General features: G+C 54.0%; 1 protein-coding gene across 1 annotated transcript; it reads left to right on the top strand.

The window, feature by feature from the left end:
• On the top strand, positions 1 to 16,267 carry SLC2A11 (solute carrier family 2 member 11). Its single transcript, XM_032397631.1, has 12 exons — positions 1 to 61; positions 4,204 to 4,302; positions 6,150 to 6,310; positions 9,526 to 9,650; positions 10,214 to 10,343; positions 10,912 to 11,060; positions 14,238 to 14,425; positions 14,521 to 14,631; positions 15,212 to 15,313; positions 15,396 to 15,471; positions 15,723 to 15,850; positions 16,067 to 16,267. The coding sequence occupies exons 1-12, from the start codon at positions 41 to 43 to the stop codon at positions 16,265 to 16,267; spliced, it is 1,491 nt and encodes a 496-aa protein (XP_032253522.1). The 5' UTR covers positions 1 to 40.
• Positions 16,268 to 16,934: the final 667 nt, after the last annotated feature.

Genomic DNA, 16,934 nt, shown 5'->3' with positions numbered 1-16,934 from the left:
TCCCCTGCACCCAGATCACTGGCTCTGCCGGGACTGACAGATGAGAGCGCTCCAGAGACTGGTGGGTCTGCCCTTCAGTCCCTCCTAATTCTGCCCCTCCACTGGGTCAAGGGTGGGGACACCTGGATTGGGGGAGGCTGGGGACGTCGGTGGGGACAGGGGCCTCCCCAGGACTGGGGGCTCCCGCGCCCTGGAGGTGGGCAGGGGGGCGCAAAGGAAGCGGGGGAGAGGGGCCGGGAGGGGCAGCGGCGGAGGGCCGAGGGGGAACGAGGCGGGGACCGGCAGAGTCACACCTGGGGCGGCAGAGGGAGAGGGGACGAGAGGCCAGGACCGGGTTTCGGGTGAATCTGGAGCTCAATGGGACCTCCCGCGGCGACTGCAAGGGGTTGGCTGTGGTGACCTCGGACCAGAGTTCCCTTCCGCTTTGCGGAGATGGGCCCCAGGCTCGGCCGACCAAGGAATGTGTCGGTTTTCGGCCTCAAAGCTACGGAAAGGGTGGGATGGAGGTGAACAGTAACGGCCCTTTGGGCCTCGTTCCCAGGTGACGGCTGGAAGCGCCGCACACCCCTTAACCGCGCTGTGCGCCTGCGCCTGTGTCTCGGGCGCGCGCTCGGCCCAGAGGTAGGCTTTGCGCGAGCCTTCCGCTCCCCAGGCCGCCCCCCAGGCCGCCCTCAACACCCACTGCGCTTGCGCATCCGCTCCTGCCTCGAAGATGGCAGGCGCTTCTACCACGCCCACTGCGCATGCACCTCCGCGTCCGCAGCTGGGGTCCTGCCGGAACGACTGCACTTCCCTCCGCTCCGCGCGGTGACGGCGGCAGGAGTTCTGTGTCGCAAACCCGGTGTCGCAGCGAATGCTCGAGAAATGTGTACGTGCTCGATGCCCTCCTGCGATCGGGAAAGGTCTGAATTCCGAAGCACGCCCGGCCCAGGCGTTTCAGACGAGGGCTTGCAGACCGGCGGGAATGCACGGGCGCAGCCACTCTGGAAGGCTTAACGGAGTGTAGAACAGTGTATAAAAATAGCTGGCGCTTGTTTGTCCAGTGGAGTTAGGTGCTGGGCTCAGAGGAGCATAAGCAGGAGGTCGCGCGCAGGGATGGCCTGGGGGCCAGTGCAAGGTTGCATGGGGTCAAGTGTCTGCAGGAACTGTGGCCCGGCAGCATCCCACGCGAGCAGCCGTCGCGCTGCCCGTGCTGTTCTGGAGCCCTCTGGCCGGTCGGACACGCCCGGAGAGGCAGCAGCCCTTGGGCACTGCGGTCCTGGTCGCCTCGCCCCCTCCTGCGACCGTTTCCCACTCTCGCCTCACTCCCCAAGCTTCATTTCCTCCTCCACGCTCCGTCTGAGCCCTGTCCTGATGTCCTGCTTCACGGAGAAATGGGGGGCAGCCAGAAGAGAACGTCCACGCCACCCACCACCCATCTTTGGATGCCCTTTCCCCCTCCCCCATACCCCCAGTCTTCCCACTCCTCTGCCAGCCTGCACTGATTTCCTTCAAATACCTGTATGGCACATTCCCCCATGTCCTTCAAGTCCTTGTGCTGATGTCACCTTCACAGGGCGTATTCCCTGGCCACTCTCTCCAAACATTCCCTCACACCCTTCCCTGCTTTATGTCTCCATCACACCAGCTGACATACTATGTAATTTCCTTGTTCATGTTGTTATTGCCCGTCCTCCCCGGCTGGAAGGAAAGCTCGGTGAGGTCACGGATTTCGTCTCCTGTTCCACTGGTTATATCAGTAGCACCTAGAACAGTTGGTTTATTGTCCACAGTAGGGAAGCAAGAAATATTTGTTCACTGAATTGATAAATCACCATCATAGCTAATGTTGTAAATGCTTTTCATGATCAGGCACAGGACTAGGCAATCTCCATGCATGATCTCAGCGAATCAAATAATTTCCTGAGTCGCCTGGGTGGTACAGTTAAGCTTCCAACTCTTGGTTTCCGCTCAAGTTCTGATCTCAGGGTCCTGAGATCGAATCCCGAGTGGGGCTCACGCTCAGCACGGACTCTGCTTGAGATTCTGTCTCCCTCTCCCTCTCCCCCTCCGGCTCGTTCTCTCTCTCTCTCTCAAATCAATCAATCAATCTTTAAAAAAGATTTCCTGCTATCTTGGAGACCCACCAGCATCTCCTGCCCCATGGGCTTAATGGTCATCAGGCTCTGTGTCTCTCCTTTTTTTTTTTTAAGTTTATTTATTTATTTATTTATTTACTAATCTCTACACTCAACATGGGACTTAAACCCATGATCCTGAGATCAAGAGTCGCATGTTCTTCCAACTGAGCCAGTCACCTCTTGCTGCTTCCTTTTTTTTTTTTAAATTGTGTTTATTTACTCGACAGAGAGAGGGAGAGAGAGAGCACAAGCAGGAGGAGTGGCAGGCAGAGGGAGAGGGAGAAGCAGGCTCCCCGCTGAGCAGGGGCTCCATCCCAGGACCCTGGGATGACCTGAGCCGAACCGACTGAGCCACCCAGGCACCCCTCTCTTGCTGCTTCCTGCAGATCTATCTTAGTGGAACACTCACCTCCATGCAGCCCACATGGAGCTTTAACGTGACTCCAGTGAGACCAGAGTCCTGGGTCCTCACCTGGCTGCCTCTTCTGGCTTCCAGAAGGAAGTTACTTAGGCCTTATGGGATCTGTGGGCAGGTCCTCTGCTGGACCTGTCTGTAGACCTGTGGCAAGATCTTTGGCAAGATCCTGCCCCCCAGAGCCTCTTCCTCAGCCTCCCCACCGCCAGCACAGTATCTCACCAAATGGAGAATGCACATCAGTTTTTGGCCCAGCTGTTTCTGCCCCCAGCTCAGCTCCTATCTGGGACAGGCACTGGGTGTCTGATAAAATGAATAAATAGTCCTCAGGTTCTGGAAATTCCTCTGCAAATCTTTAGCCAAACATCCTTCTGCCATGAAACTTGTATGTAGGTACTTAAAAAGTCATAAATTTGACTTATAGGACTTCAGATTTGCAGGATGATTTGCTAGAACAAGAAAGGTGGTGTGATTTACTAGGAAAAGATCAACGATTTGATTTTTGTGTAGTCAACTACTTTGTGCATGCCTAGGAAAGTATCTGAGAGGAGCAGTTCAATGCTGTGCCTTTGGGTCAGTGGAGAACTTTCAGCAAATACTGAATTTTCGAACATTTTAACAAGCATGTTGTTTTGTCATTAAAAACTAGAAGAGGAAAAATATTAATAAAATTGAGAATCCCGGGACGCCTGGGTGGCACAGTCGGTTAGGCGTCTGCCTTCGGCTCAGGTCATGATCCCAGGGTCCTGGGATTGAGCCCCACATCAGGCTCCTTGCTCAGTGGGAGCCTGCTTCTCCCTCTCCCTCTGCCTGCCGCTCCCCCTGCTTGTGCTCTCTCTCTCATACACACACACAAATGAATAAAATCTTTATTTAAAAAATTGAGAATCCCTAAAAAATATACTGACCTAAAGGGATGAGACCTCAGAGTGCTGAGCTCTCATGGCTGGGTGCTCTGAAGAGTTCTCTCTCCATCTCTAATGGGGATGAAAACCGTTCTCTGTTGTACCAAGCGTGTGTGGCACATGTGTACCTTGGCTGCCCCCCCCCCGCTCCCCTGGAGGTAGGCATGATCATCTCCAGGTCCAGCAAAGAAGTGACTGAGTGAGGACAAGTGAGTAGGGGCAGAGGTTGCATTGGGACCCAAGCACGGCCACCAGCTGCGTCCCTTCTGCTGCTTCATATGCCCCACAAGTCCCCACACATACAGGTCCATGCGGCCCCTTCTGTTAGCCTTACTGCGGAACGGGCTGGCAGGCGAGAGAAGGAGGCACAGCCGCTCTGTTGGAGAATGTTTTGCTGGGGCAAGCCACTGGGACTTGGGGGGACTCCAGGGGCAGAGTTTCACTCTCCTGGGGCCCCAGCTCAGAGCATTGTGCTCCAGAACCACAGCAGGCCCAGCCTGGCACGGAGGGCCAGAGAACTGTTGTCTATTTCGGGAAAATGCTGATGGGGGAGAGGGGGGAGGGGGCAGCGGGGTCCTGGGGTTCCTCTGCTACCCGCCGGCCATGTGACCTAGGTAACCCCTCTCCTCTGTGCCTCAGCTGCACAGTGGAAACATCACTGCCTGGTTCAAACGGATTGCAAGGCCGTGATTGCTAGGTTCCAGCCCTGGGAACGAGGCGGAGGCTGTTAAAGGCCATTCTGCGTCCTCCCCTCTCTCCTCAGATTCAGGGCAGGGTCCTGCTCCTGACCATCTGCGCGGCTGGCATTGGCGGGACTTTTCAATTTGGCTACAACCTCTCCATCATCAATGCCCCAACTTTGGTATGTATTTTCTGTGCCCACCATCACCATCCCAGTGGGTGCAGGGTGAGGGCTAACGGCTGCCCGCTGTGGGGCTTCAGGCCAGTATCCATTTGGTGGTGCTTTCGCCCCATGCATCCACCTTCACTGAATGACCCACAGGTCCTGCAGATCCAGGTTCAAACCCAGCTCTACATCCTCCCTTGAACCTGCACGTCCTCCCGGGTCCCTGATGTCAGCGCATAACTCTACTGCTTGCCTGGTGGGGGGCCAGCCTTGACTCTGCCTCCCTGCCTCCAAACACCGAGCCCTTCCTAACTACCTCTAGCTAGCCATTTCTCCCCGTGTCTCTGCTGTGACTCCAGTTCAGGACCCGTCTCTCCTACCTGGATCCCTGGCTTAGCCTCCTCACTGGCCTCCCTTCCTTCAGCCTCGAAAGTTTGACCGAGCCACTCCCCTGCCCAAAAACATTCTGTGGCTCCCTAGTACCTATAGGGATAAGAACAGACTCATCCACCTGAAGTTCAGGGCCTCCTTAGATCAGAACCTGTCCACCTTTCTCCTACCTTCATTCCCTGAACCCCACTAGCAAAGCAAGTTAAATGCAGTTCCCCAAATGCACACAGCCCTCTCTCTAAGCCTCTTTTGCTTGGGGAGCCCCCTCTGCTGCCCCTGCAGAAGCCTCTCAAGGACCACCCAGACACCATCACCATCCTGAAGCCTTCCTTCGACAGCCCCACCCCACCCCAGCTGGAAGTCGCCCCTCCCTCCCCAGGCCTTCAAGCGGGCTGTCCCCACTCAGGTTGCATGTTGGTTGTGTGGGGCCCGTATCATCCTCCTGCTGGTTTGTTCTCAGTGTCTGAGTCATCCTTGTGCCCCCAGCGCCTGGCGCTGACCTGGCCCAAGGGACTTTCTTGGCCTCAGAGACTCCCTAATCCCTCAAATGGATTTCCAGCCAGGGACAGGAGAGGCTGGGCCTGGTCCCAGCTCCCCTAGATGGTCCTGCCCCCAGAGGGACCTGGCAGGCACCAGGCTGACAGTCATTACCCTGAGCTGGCCTGAGCAGAGGAGAGCTGGCCCAACCCCTAAACCTGCTGCCCTCCTCACGTCCTCCCTCACATCCTGTTGGGAGGCCTGAGACCAGTCAGACGCTGAAGTGTGTCCAGGTCTTCCCTGAGTGCAGTCATTCCGAACCCTGTGGCCTCTGTTTACTTACCTAGAACTGCAGCTCTGGGGGTGGGGGCCTGGGGTGTCCTGACCACCTGCTGCAGCCCTGACCTGTGGCTGAGGCCGTGAGCAAGTCCTTTCACCTCTCTGGGCCTAATCCCCCTACCCCCAAAGGGACACGTGGAAGGAGCGGTTACCGAACCTGGAAGGAAAGAGCCGTGTGGCGTAGGACCCCTTGAGAGGAGCCAGGACGTTTGGTTGAGTGTCATAGCCGGCCTGAGGTGACCCCCCAGCCTGAGGTGACCCGGAAACAAACACCCCTCCCGCCTCTCTCTCATGTCCTGCTGGGGCTCACCATTGGCCAAGCCCCACAGAAAGCCAGTCAGCAGGGGACCCACTGATGTGAGCCATGCGGGTGGATGCTTAGGCCAAAAGCGGGGGCCCCGGGGGTGGGGGGTGATCGTGGACTCTGAAGGGCAAACAGAGACTGGCCAGCACCAGGCTCCAGGAGACATTGTATGTGAAAGAGATCTGTCTGGTGCCCTCAAAGAGGAGGAGCTCAGGTGACTCTGTCCCTGCCGCACTGGAGTCTTGCTCGGGAGCCCTGGCACCTGCTCTCTGCAGAGGAAGAGCCCTGTGGGCGAGAAGGCTTAGCCTGTCCAGCCTGTCGCTGGGAGGCTGACTGGCATCTCTGTCCACAGCACATTCAGGAATTCATCAATGAGACATGGTGGGTGCGTACCGGCCAGCCACTGCCCGATCACCTAGTTCTGTTGGTGTGGTCCCTCATTGTGTCTCTGTACCCCCTGGGGGGCCTCTTTGGAGCACTGCTTGCCGGGCCCCTGGCCGTCATGCTGGGAAGGTAAGTGCTTTCTGTGTGTGCCCCGGATGCCCCTTGATGAGAGGTGCCCCAGTCTGTAGGCTGAGGAATGTGGGAGAAGGAAGAGGCCCTGAAGGCCCAGGCCCAGGCCAGCTCTGCCCGCCCTCCGCCTCCTACCCTACCAGCAGTTTCATCACAAGAGTCATATGTCTAAGCTGATTTGGTAGAGGGAGGAGCCTTGTGCTCTGAGGGAGAGAGGACTCCTGGTCTCTAGTTCCATGTCTGCGGGCAAGTGCTATTGGACCACAAACTAGGTCATCTTCAGGCCTCATTCCCCCCTCTGTATCCAACTGAGGCAGTTCTTGGGGTGCAAATAAGAGAGACAGGCTCATACTAAATACATACATACATACATACATACATACATACATACTCCTGGCCGCCTCAGTCAGTGGAGCACGGGACTCTTGATCTTAAGGTTGTGAGTTTGAGCCCCATGTTGGGCAGGGAGCCTAGTTAAATAAAACTTTTTAAAAAGTCTACTTAAGGTGGGGCGCCTGGGTGGCTCAGTCGTTAAGCGTCTGCCTTCGGCTCAGGTCATGATCCCAGGATCCTGGGATGGGGCCCTACATCGGGCTCCCTGCTCGGCGGGAAGCCTGCTTCTCCCTCTCCCACTCCCCCTGCTTGTGTTCCCTCTCTCGCTGTGTCTCTCTCTGTTAAATAAATAAATAAAATCTTTAAAAAAAATAAAATAAAAAAGTAAAAAATATAATAAAAAATTAAAAGTCTACTTTAAAAAAGAGAGAGAGAGAGAAAGACAGGCTTGGACTGATCTGATCGAAAATTGTAATAACTGGAAAGATGGTGGAGCGGCTCATAGAATGAAAGGAAATACTCAGAAGCCAGGTCTTCAGGAGGGCAGGCTCCAGGGTGGTGCTGAGGATCTCAACAGCCAGAGCTCTGGGCCATCCTCCCAGGGAGAATGCCTTTAGAGTGCATTAACTCCAACTACATTCTATCTCCAACGTCTTCATTCAAGATTCAGAATCCAGGAAGACAGATTGTTACCGACCCACCATGGGTCACACATTTACAACCATGAAGCAGTACTGGGCAGAAAAAGCAAATGGCTACCACGGTCCACCCCTTTGCTAGCCACCCTGCACGCGTAGACAGGTTTCTCCCGTGTATTCAGCTCTATACGTGCCCCTCCTAACATTCCTCAACCATCCCATCATATACACCATCATATGTATTCACCTCTCCCTGAGGGAGACCACTTACAGCCTTGTCTTGTCTGGAAAGCTACCATAGTGCCTCACCCAGAGGCAACATTATCAAACAGAAGGGGGACTTCTTCCTGGCTGATGCTTTATATCAGAAAGAAGAAGAAGAAAAAAAAAACTTTTCAAAAAAGGTGCCATGTCTCATTGCCCAGCACCGGGTCACTAGCATAGAGAACGGGATCACCAAGTCTGGGTTAGATGGTCGGGCTCATACCTGAACCTTAAGGGGTAAGGGCACATTCCCAAACAAATTTAGGCTCTTCCTGCAAAAGAGAAGGAATTAGCTCTGACCCCTGGTGTGCCTTGGGGGAAGAAGGGTGGCAGTATGATCAAGTAGGCATGCTGACACGAGTAACTTGCTCGTGAGAACCTTTGGGGCCCACACGAGGCCTCACTGAAATAGTGATCAAGTGCTACCGGGCACACCCCACCTTAGCATAAGAGTGTCATATGGCATGCAGTGCGTGATGGATACACAACCACCAGGGCTGGGGTAGGGACTACCGACAAGGCCAGGGTTATTTCTAATTAAGAGGATGGTAATTCACTGAAGGAGAGTGGCTTTGCCCCAAAGCTCTAGGTCTTGCATTGTGAGTCTCCTTTTAGATAGCTGCCACAACCACTCGGAGCACCATAGGCTCTCCTAGGTCTAAAGGGGCGAGTGGCAGAGCTCTTTGCACTGAGTGGGGACCCACTGGAGAATACTCTTCATGCTCAGCTCCACTCGAAGCTGCCGGGTTTCCAAGTTACCTGGTTTGTGTGCCAGAGCGTGACACCCAGGGTGGTACGTACTCTCTCCAAAATGGGAAGGAGCTCTCTGAGGTTTGCCCTTCCTTCTTAGAGGGGGTGGCAGTGATTTCTCATGCACTTTGGAGGAAATAAGCTGATGTGCATTAGTCTGGTGAGCTTCGGGAACTTCACTGATGGGGCGGCCCGCTCCGTTTGAAGTTTCCATTCTTTATCATGCTTGTGCCTTATAAGACCTCTAGTGGACTCTTCTGGTGCTCATTCTCCCTGTCCTTTCAGTATATAGTCATCAGAGAAGTGGGCCAGCAGGATGCCCTGTGGAAGGGACTGTGGCCCCGAGCTGGAGAGCTGCTCTATCCTCAGGCAGGTCAGTAAAGGTGTATTACTGCCCCTGCTAGGTGGAAGCTAAGCGTTTCCGGTATTGTGTGTGTATGGAAATGGAGCAAAATGCATTTGCCAAATAAATACCCCACAACTGAAGTACTTTATTAACTTACAGCACCGAGGAAACCATAGGTGGTTTTCAGTTGGAGTTACCCCTGGACCAAGTTTGCTATAATCTATGCCATTCTCCATTCTCTAGACACAGGAGATCTATGCTTTAGTCTGGATTCTCTTGCCAGTGTGCTGCTGACTTTGGGCAGAATACTGGCCTCCTCTAGGATCCAGTTTCCCTGTCCTTACAGTGAGCTCTCCCGAGTACCCTGTATGACAGCACTTCTGTGCTCAGTATCAGGAACGCCAGACCTGAGGCTTCATCATGGTGGAGCAGCTGACATTTCTAGTGGCCACTCCCTGGGCTGCAGTCTGTCCCGCTGAACTAGGCATGGGCCACCCAGCCATCCTGAAAGTTCTGAGAAGTGACTCTATAATACATGGAAGAAAATGTGCGGGGACTGTACTTGGCTTTCAATGCATCTCTTCCCTTACTCTGAAAGTTTTATTGAGTCTGAGGAATCAGATATTAGGCCTCTCATCTTACAAAGGAGTGGGAAGAAAGAAATGCTTCATCTGAAGAGATGAAGCAAAAAATACAAATGTTGTCATCTCAAGCTATGATGCGGGTGGAAAGGAGAGTAGCTTAGACTCCTTGATGAATCTCACACATGCACACACACGGGTCTGATCCGGGCTGGCTGGAGCTGCAAAGGGGGGTCCCCAGGGAGAGTCCCCCCGCCCAGACTGAATCTGAGCCTCTCTTGCCTGCGTTCCACTTCCCCCCAGGAAGAAGTCCCTCCTGGTGAATAACATCCTCGTGGTGGCCGCGGCGACCCTGTTTGGCTTCAGCCGCAGAGCAGGCTCCTTTGAGATGATCGTGCTGGGCAGGCTGCTCATGGGAGTCAGTGCAGGTTTGCAGGGAGGGCAGCTCATCCCGCCTCTCTATTCCCACTCATTCACGTATTCCATTTATTCATTCATTTGTTCTCTTTATTTCTTTCATCCATTCATGCATTTTCTTTCTTCACGTTTTTCATTCATGCCCACCTCTTCTGTAGCAAAATGATTATGGTTTATCTCAAAAGCCTCATATAACTAGACACTTAAAGTGGCTATAGAGACATGAAAGAGTTGTACAGGGCTGTGAATACAAGCATCCCCAAGCCTGTGCTAACAGAGATCCTGTATCTGAGCCGCACTCTAAGCCAGGAGCTTCCTGGCAGCCCAGGTACAAAGGCAACAAGGATGAGTTCTCAGATCTTCCCCATAGAGGCAGAGTGGCCTGTTAGGGGCTCCTCAGTTTCCGGGGCTTGGCAGGTGAGGAAGCCCATCTGCCTGGGCTTTGAGGGACACCCATCAGCAAATCCCCTCCTGACTTGCTACTGTTCATACAGCCAGGTGCCTCTGTCTGTATTAGTTATTTATTCCTGGGAAAGAAAGTACTCCGAAACTTAGTGGCTGTGCACACATCTAGGCTTGAGCATGAACGTCCAGCCCATGTACCTGGGGGAAAGTGCCCCCAAGGAGCTCCGAGGAGCCGTGGCCATGACCCCAGCCATCTTCGCTGCCCTGGGGATCGTGATAGGTCAGGTGGTCGGACTCAGGTAAACACCCTGTCTCCACGTGCCCTGAGTGGTTTGAGGGGGGCCAGAAAAAGCCCTTCGCCTAAATTTCTCATTAAGTGTATTAAGGCATTGCTTCTTTGAATTAAGAAATCTTCTTTGTATTGAAATCCTGTCTACACCCATCTGGCCAATACACAAAATGGGTATTAGCCAACTACCTGCCAGTGTGAATCAGCATTTTCCCTCCTCTCTAGATCAGGGAGCAAAGAACAGGTCTTAAAAAGAGAGAAGGTGAAGGTTTGGGCTTTTAAAGGGGAGCATGTCCTGGTCATCCTAGAAAAGAGAGGGGAGGGCAGAGCCTGGAACCCTGGGAAGAGGAGTTGCTACAGATAAGGTGGGGCCATGGCCATGGGATGGGAGGGATCTTGGTGTCCAGACCCAGAACTGGTTAGAAAGAAGCAGAGAGCAATACAGGTCCTCTGCCCTCAGGAGGGCAGGCAGGCAGGGGACTGGAGGGTGGGGGGTGGGGAGGTCAGGGGATTAGGGGGCAAGTGGGCAGGGCCCTGGCAAGGAAGCGCCTGGTCCGGCCTCTCCTCTGTCTCCCCAGGGAGCTGCTGGGTGACCCGGGGGCCTGGCCCCTGCTGCTGGCTAGCTGCCTCGTGCCTGGGGTGCTCCAGCTTGCCTCCCTCCCTCTGCTTCCTGAAAGCCCACGCTACCTCCTCATTGACCGTGGAGACACCGAGGCCTGCCTGGCAGGTGAGTCCCTGACCTTGGGTCCCCAGACCACACTTAACCCAGGGGCACATCTGTCTGGAGCATGTGAATCCCCATTTCTTGGATTTCATTTATCAGGGAAAAGCTGTCCCTCACTTTTGTGCCATCCATCCATCTCTTCAAAACTCTTTATTGGGGCGCCTGGGTGGCTCAGTTGGTTAAGTGTCTGACTTCCGGTCAGGTCATGATCTGAGGGTCCTGGGATCAAGCCCGAGTCGGGCTCTGCCCTCAGCGGGGAGTCTGCTTCTCCCTCTCCGCCTGCCCCTCCCCCCACTCATGCTCTCTCTCTCTCTCTCTCTCTCTCTCTCAAATAAATAAAATCTTTAAAAAACAAAAACAAAAAACCCTAAAACTCTTTACCAAGGGGCTGTCCTAAGTGCCAAGCCAGCGGGACAGAGCAGACCCGGCCCCTGACATCTAGGAACTGCAGGATGGTGCCAGTAAAGAACCCTCCCCTCTACCACATACGCAAGATGAAACACTGTGTCACCTGGGTGCTGATGGGCTGACTCATTAGCTATGGCCATGGTGATGATGCCCAAGAACAATACCAAAATCTCTGGCTTAACATAATCCATTACTATGTCTTCTACTCATTTGCTTGCTGGGCTGGCTGCATGACTGCTGATCTCAGCTGGGCGGCTCATGGTGTCTGGGAATCAGCCGGTGAGCCAGTCCAGGCTGGTCTGGGCCCGAGCTGTTCAGTTCTGCTGCACACGCCTCTCTCACTTTTGGTACCAACGGGCTAGCCCGGGGATGTTCTTATTAAGGTGATGGCAGAGGCCCAAGAAAGCAGATCCAGTTGCACAAGCGTTTTGCAAATCTGTGTTCCCCGTGCCCATGAACATGCCATCAGCCATGTCACTGAACCCAAAGTCAAGGGATGGGAAAATCAATGGCCTATCCTCTCACATGGCAAAGGGCGTGGATTCAGAGAAAGGTGAAGACCAGGGCCCACTCATGCACCTTCTCAGCTTGCCACTGTGGCCACAGCTATTACGGATATCCCTGCCCTGTGCAAAACATGCTCAGTGTCATCTGGGGCCGCACAGTCTCATCCAATCATGGCATCCGTCTTGCAGCCCCAGATCTTAAGATCACATCAAGTCTATATGTGCCTTCTCTTGATCCAGAGACCTAGGAGCTAAAAACACAAGTCTTCTGCCCCTCTGAACTCAACACACAATGGTGAAAGTGGGATGGTATAACCAGAACTCAGCCTCATTTCAAAGGGAGCAGAAAGCCATCACCAGTCCTTAATGCTTAGGTGCTCCTGGGAAGATGGTGCCAGACCTCCCTGCCTTGCTGGTAGGGAATGTTCCATGATCAAGTTCTGGCTCTGCTCCCTGGGAGGGGCCCCCTGGGCTGTGGTGTCCCCAGGTTCTGGCTTCTGCCCTCTGAGCTAGCCTTCCTTAACACCTTCTGAAGAGGGCATTGCAAATGTGCTCATAGAAAGTTGGGGCACACAAGTCTTTATATTTCAAATTGTCTTAGTCCCTTTTCCCCTGGGCTGGTGGAGTTTTTGTCAATATAATTTTCTCAAAAACGATGTGATTTTTCTATGTATTTGACGGATGTGCCCAAAAGCCACATCCACAAGTCTTTTTGAGACCTGCTTCCCTCTTGGGACCGAATGACTGGAATTTGGGGCATGTCAGGCTGCTGGAGACCAACACCCTTAAGCCCTCCAGATGTTCCTTTTCCAGCCATGAGGGTCTATGAGGTGCTGGCATTAAGCCACACCTTTAATTTGGTTGTTACCCTGAGTCCATGGCTCAGTGGCAGGGCTCTGGATTTGATCTTTGCTTTCAGGCCATAACTTAATGTGGAACTCTTTTTGCTAACTGGAGGGGCTAGAGATGAGAAACAGGTTTTTTTGGTTTTTGTTTTTGTTTTTTCGTTTTTTATTAAACCAACCTAGTGAGTTCAGAATAAGTTAAATTTAATTAAATCTTGTTCCCTCTGAAGGTCTTTTTGAGCTCATGTTTTTCTTTTTCTTTCTTTCTTTCTTTCTTTTTTTAAGATTTTATTTATTTATTTGACAGACACAGAGAGAGTACAAGCAGGGGGTAGCTGCAGGCAAAGGGAGAGGGAGAAGCAGGCTTCCTGCTGAGCAGGGAACCTGATGCGGGGCTTGATCCTAGGACCCTAAGATCATGTCCTGAGCCAAAGGCTCACGCTTAACCAGCTGAGCCACCCAGGCGCCCCTCATGTTTTTCTTATAGTAAGCTTGGAATACTCAGCTAAAAGCAACCAGTTCATGCTTTCACCACATAGGGATCTCTTCCCTCGAGTCCAGGAGTTCATGAGGTCTGTTTTCTTTCTTCCTCAATACTGCTTGGCATACCCAGGCTTCCATTTTTCTAGCCTCCTCACCATCTCTGCCTGGTATTGGAATCAGTACCATAGATTACAGGTCCTAGTATGGTAGCACCCCTCCTGGTACCCATTGATTAAGTCATCAGTTTTCTGTTGCTGCCTAATAATCATGTCTCAATGGCAAATCAAAGAAGCAATCACTTAGTTCAAGCCTCTGTGAGTTCCCTGGGTTTGGCTGATGTAGGCTGTGCCTGGCTGGTGGCTCTGCTGGTCTTGGTCGCTCATGCAGGTCTGCTGGGCATTGGCTAATTTAGGAGGGTCCCAGCTGGGCCTTCTCTGCTCTTTCTGGCACCAGTGGGCTAGCCCCACCACACCTTTTTATGATGATGGGAGAAGAGCAAGAAGAAATGAGCAAGGTCTCTTAAGGCTTGGGCTGAAATTTGCATACCCTCCCTACAACCTCATTCTATTGGCCAGAGCGAGTCACATGGCACAGCCCAATGCCAAGGGGCGGGATACATACTTGCCCCTTTGGTGGGGACCACTGCAAAAATCACCTAGCAGAGGGCCTGGATACAGGGACGGGTGGAGAATTGGGGACGTTGGATAATGGCAATCTGCCGCAATCGTGTCTGGTCTGATGTATCCGCAGAACCCCGAGCTCCTAAAGCCTTTATTGGTCCGTGATGCCCTGAAATGACAGGGACAGGGGAAGCTCATCCCCATCTGATCAGGGGGCCCCAGAGAGAGAGAGAACAGAGTTGATGGTGGGAGCTCACTGTGGGGGACCAAAGAGGGGCTGGGGGAAGTGGGGCTCAGCGCCCTCTCCCCCCGCCCCAGCCCTGCAGCGGCTGCGGGACAGCGCGGACGTGGCGGGGGAGTTGGCGGAGCTGGAGGAGGAGCGCGCCGCCTGTGAGGGCCAGCGCGCGCGGCGCCCGTGGGAGCTGTTCCAGGATCGCGGCCTGCGGAGGCAGGTGACGAGCCTCGTGGTGCTGGCCAGTGCCTTGGAGCTCTGCGGGAACGACTCAGTGAGGCCCCCCGCCACATCCCCCGCCCCGGGCCAGGAGGCTGCGGGGCCGCAGGCCACCGGCAGCCCGCGCGTCCCTCTGCCCTCCGTCTCCAGGTGTACGCGTACGCCTCCTCCGTGTTCCGGGAGGCCGGGATCCCCGAGGGGAAGGTCCAGTACGCCGTCCTGGGGACTGGGAGCTGCGAGCTGCTCGCGGCCTGCCTCAGTGTGAGTTTGTCGTGGGCTCAGGCTGACCCTCTATCAGCCCTGCGGGGGGGTTGGGGGGCCCTGACTCTCGGAGGACTTAAGTCCTCTGCCTTGAGCCCTTTTCCACTCCAGGTCACTATGCTCAAGTGGGGCGACTTAGCTAGCATTTATTGAGCACCAACTGTTGACCGTGCCCTTAACACACCATTTTGAGATGAGGAAACTGAATGGAGTGACCAAATTAATAATTAAAAAATTAATAGGGGCGCCTGGATGGCTCAGTCGGTTGCGCTTCAACCTTCGGATCGTGGTGATTTCAGGGTCCTGGGATTGAGCCCCGTGTTGGGCTCCCTGCTCAGCGGGAAACTGCTTTTCTCCCTCTCCCTCTGCCCCTCCCCGCAGCTCGTGCTCTCTCGCTCACTCTCACTCTCAAATAAATAAATAAATTCTTAAAAAAATTAATAGTGTCTTAATCTCCTGAAGCAATCAACTACTCCTAACTGCCCCCCCTCCCCACAGCACGAGCTTCCCACTGCTCGCCTTTAAACCAAGGGAAGCTTCCAGGGCGGGGGTCAGTGACCAGGGCTCCTTTCCTTTGCAGTGTGTGCTGATCGAGAGGGTGGGCCGCCGCGTGCTGCTGATAGGAGGGTACAGCCTGATGGCCTGCTGGGGAAGTATCTTCACAGTGGCCCTGTGCCTGCGGGTAGGTGGGCTGGACGTGAGGGTTGCGGCTTGGGGCAGCCTGATCTCCACCTCACTGCACCCTCTCTGCCCCTTTACCACAGAGCTCCTTTGCCTGGATGCCCTACCTGGCCATGTCCTGCGTCTTTGCCTTCATCCTCAGCTTTGGCATTGGCCCCGGTGAGTGGGCCCCAGGAACCCTGGGCTTTGGGCTTTGTGGAAGGAACTCGAATGTCTGCGTGCATGATGGGTGGATGTGAATGCAGTGTCACCCGCATGTCCCTCCCCCCAGCCTACCTGTACTGAGGCTTCTGGGAGGGGGTGGCTGGAGGAGCCCGAGGGGTCCCCACTCCCATGTCAGGGACAAGGTGGGGGGAAGCCTGGGCAGGGAGTCCCGGCTGGCAGCACCCTGTTCCCGCTCCTCCCTCTAGCCGGAGTGACAGGGATTCTGGCCACGGAGCTGTTTGACCAGAAGGCCCGGCCTGCTGCCTATATGGTCAGCGGGGCGCTTGTGTGGACCTTGCTCTTCCTGGTCGGGCTGGGGTTTCCCTTCCTCAAGGTAGGCCTGCCCCGCCTTCCCTCAGCGTTGAGGCCCTGGCCTTAGGTTTTACCTCTGTCAGTGGGAGGTCTCCATCCAGGGAGCCTGAGGCTGGAGTGGTCGGGACTCATCTGAGCCAAGATGGACAAATCCCTCATCACCACCTGTCATGAGGCCACAGAAGTCTGGTGGCTGAACATGGCCACACCAGGTCTCCGGGTCTCTTTTCACCCGTAGGAGGGCTTGTCCCACTTTCTCTATGTGCCTTTCCTCGGTGTCTGTGTCTGGGGGGCCATCTGTACTGGCTTCTTCCTCCCTGAGACCAAAGGCAAGACCTTCCTGGAGATCTCTGAGGAATTGCACAGACTCAACTTCTCCCGGCAGAGCCAGGGCCCTGAGTGGACGGGCCCGGAAGTCATCCTGTCCACAGAGCTGTAACTCTGTAGGTACGGTGGGGGCCCAGATCCAGCTGTTGCTGTCTCCTTTGCTTCCTGCTGAGGGTCCTGGCCCTCTGCATTCCCTAGTTCCTGCATCCATTTGTTTAATAAGGGCTTATTAAGCACCTACTGCATGCAGGCTTTGTGCCCGGTGCTTAGCAATTCGTGGTGAGCCAGAGAGGTGGGATCAGGACCTGCTGGTGGCTCCCTGTCTAGAGGCAGTTAACAGGAAACCTGGCGCGAGCCAAGCTACTCATGCTGTTTGACAAAGTCCAAGTATGGGGGACGATCCTGAAAACAGGAGACTCCACAGCTCGCTCCTGCTATTCTCTTTCATTTTGTTTATGGCAATCTTTATAATTGTGGGAATATTTCTGGGGTTTCATGATAAAGTGACTACTCATCTTAGTTACGCCTATCTAAGCAATCATAATGAAACTAATTCTGCGAAGAATTAGTTTCTATAGAACAAAATAACAACATGGTCACGCTCTGTCTAGCACCTTTCTCTTTGCGTACTGTTTTTTAGTTTCAGCGAAAGCCAATAAGCAGAAATCAATAAAGGTCATGTTAATCATTACAAAGGAAAAATGAAAGAAGGCTATGGCTGTAATCCAGAAAATGATCTAAGATTTGGAAAAACAAAAATATCCTAACATATAAATAAG

This window comes from Phoca vitulina, unplaced genomic scaffold, assembly GCF_004348235.1.
Source record: "Phoca vitulina isolate PV1807 unplaced genomic scaffold, GSC_HSeal_1.0 scaffold100, whole genome shotgun sequence".
NCBI classification, from domain to species: Eukaryota; Metazoa; Chordata; class Mammalia; order Carnivora; family Phocidae; genus Phoca; species Phoca vitulina.
This window is presented reverse-complemented; position numbering and strand designations above follow the sequence as displayed.

Bases quoted from the DNA above. Each gene is read 5' to 3' on its own strand.
- SLC2A11 (XM_032397631.1), top strand. From the start codon at position 41: ATGAGAGCGCTCCAGAGACTG. The intron at 62-4,203 runs GTGGGTCTGCCC...CTCTCTCCTCAG, and splicing joins TGAGAGCGCTCCAGAGACTG to ATTCAGGGCAGGGTCCTGCT. The intron at 15,472-15,722 runs GTGAGTGGGCCC...TCCTCCCTCTAG, and splicing joins CAGCTTTGGCATTGGCCCCG to CCGGAGTGACAGGGATTCTG.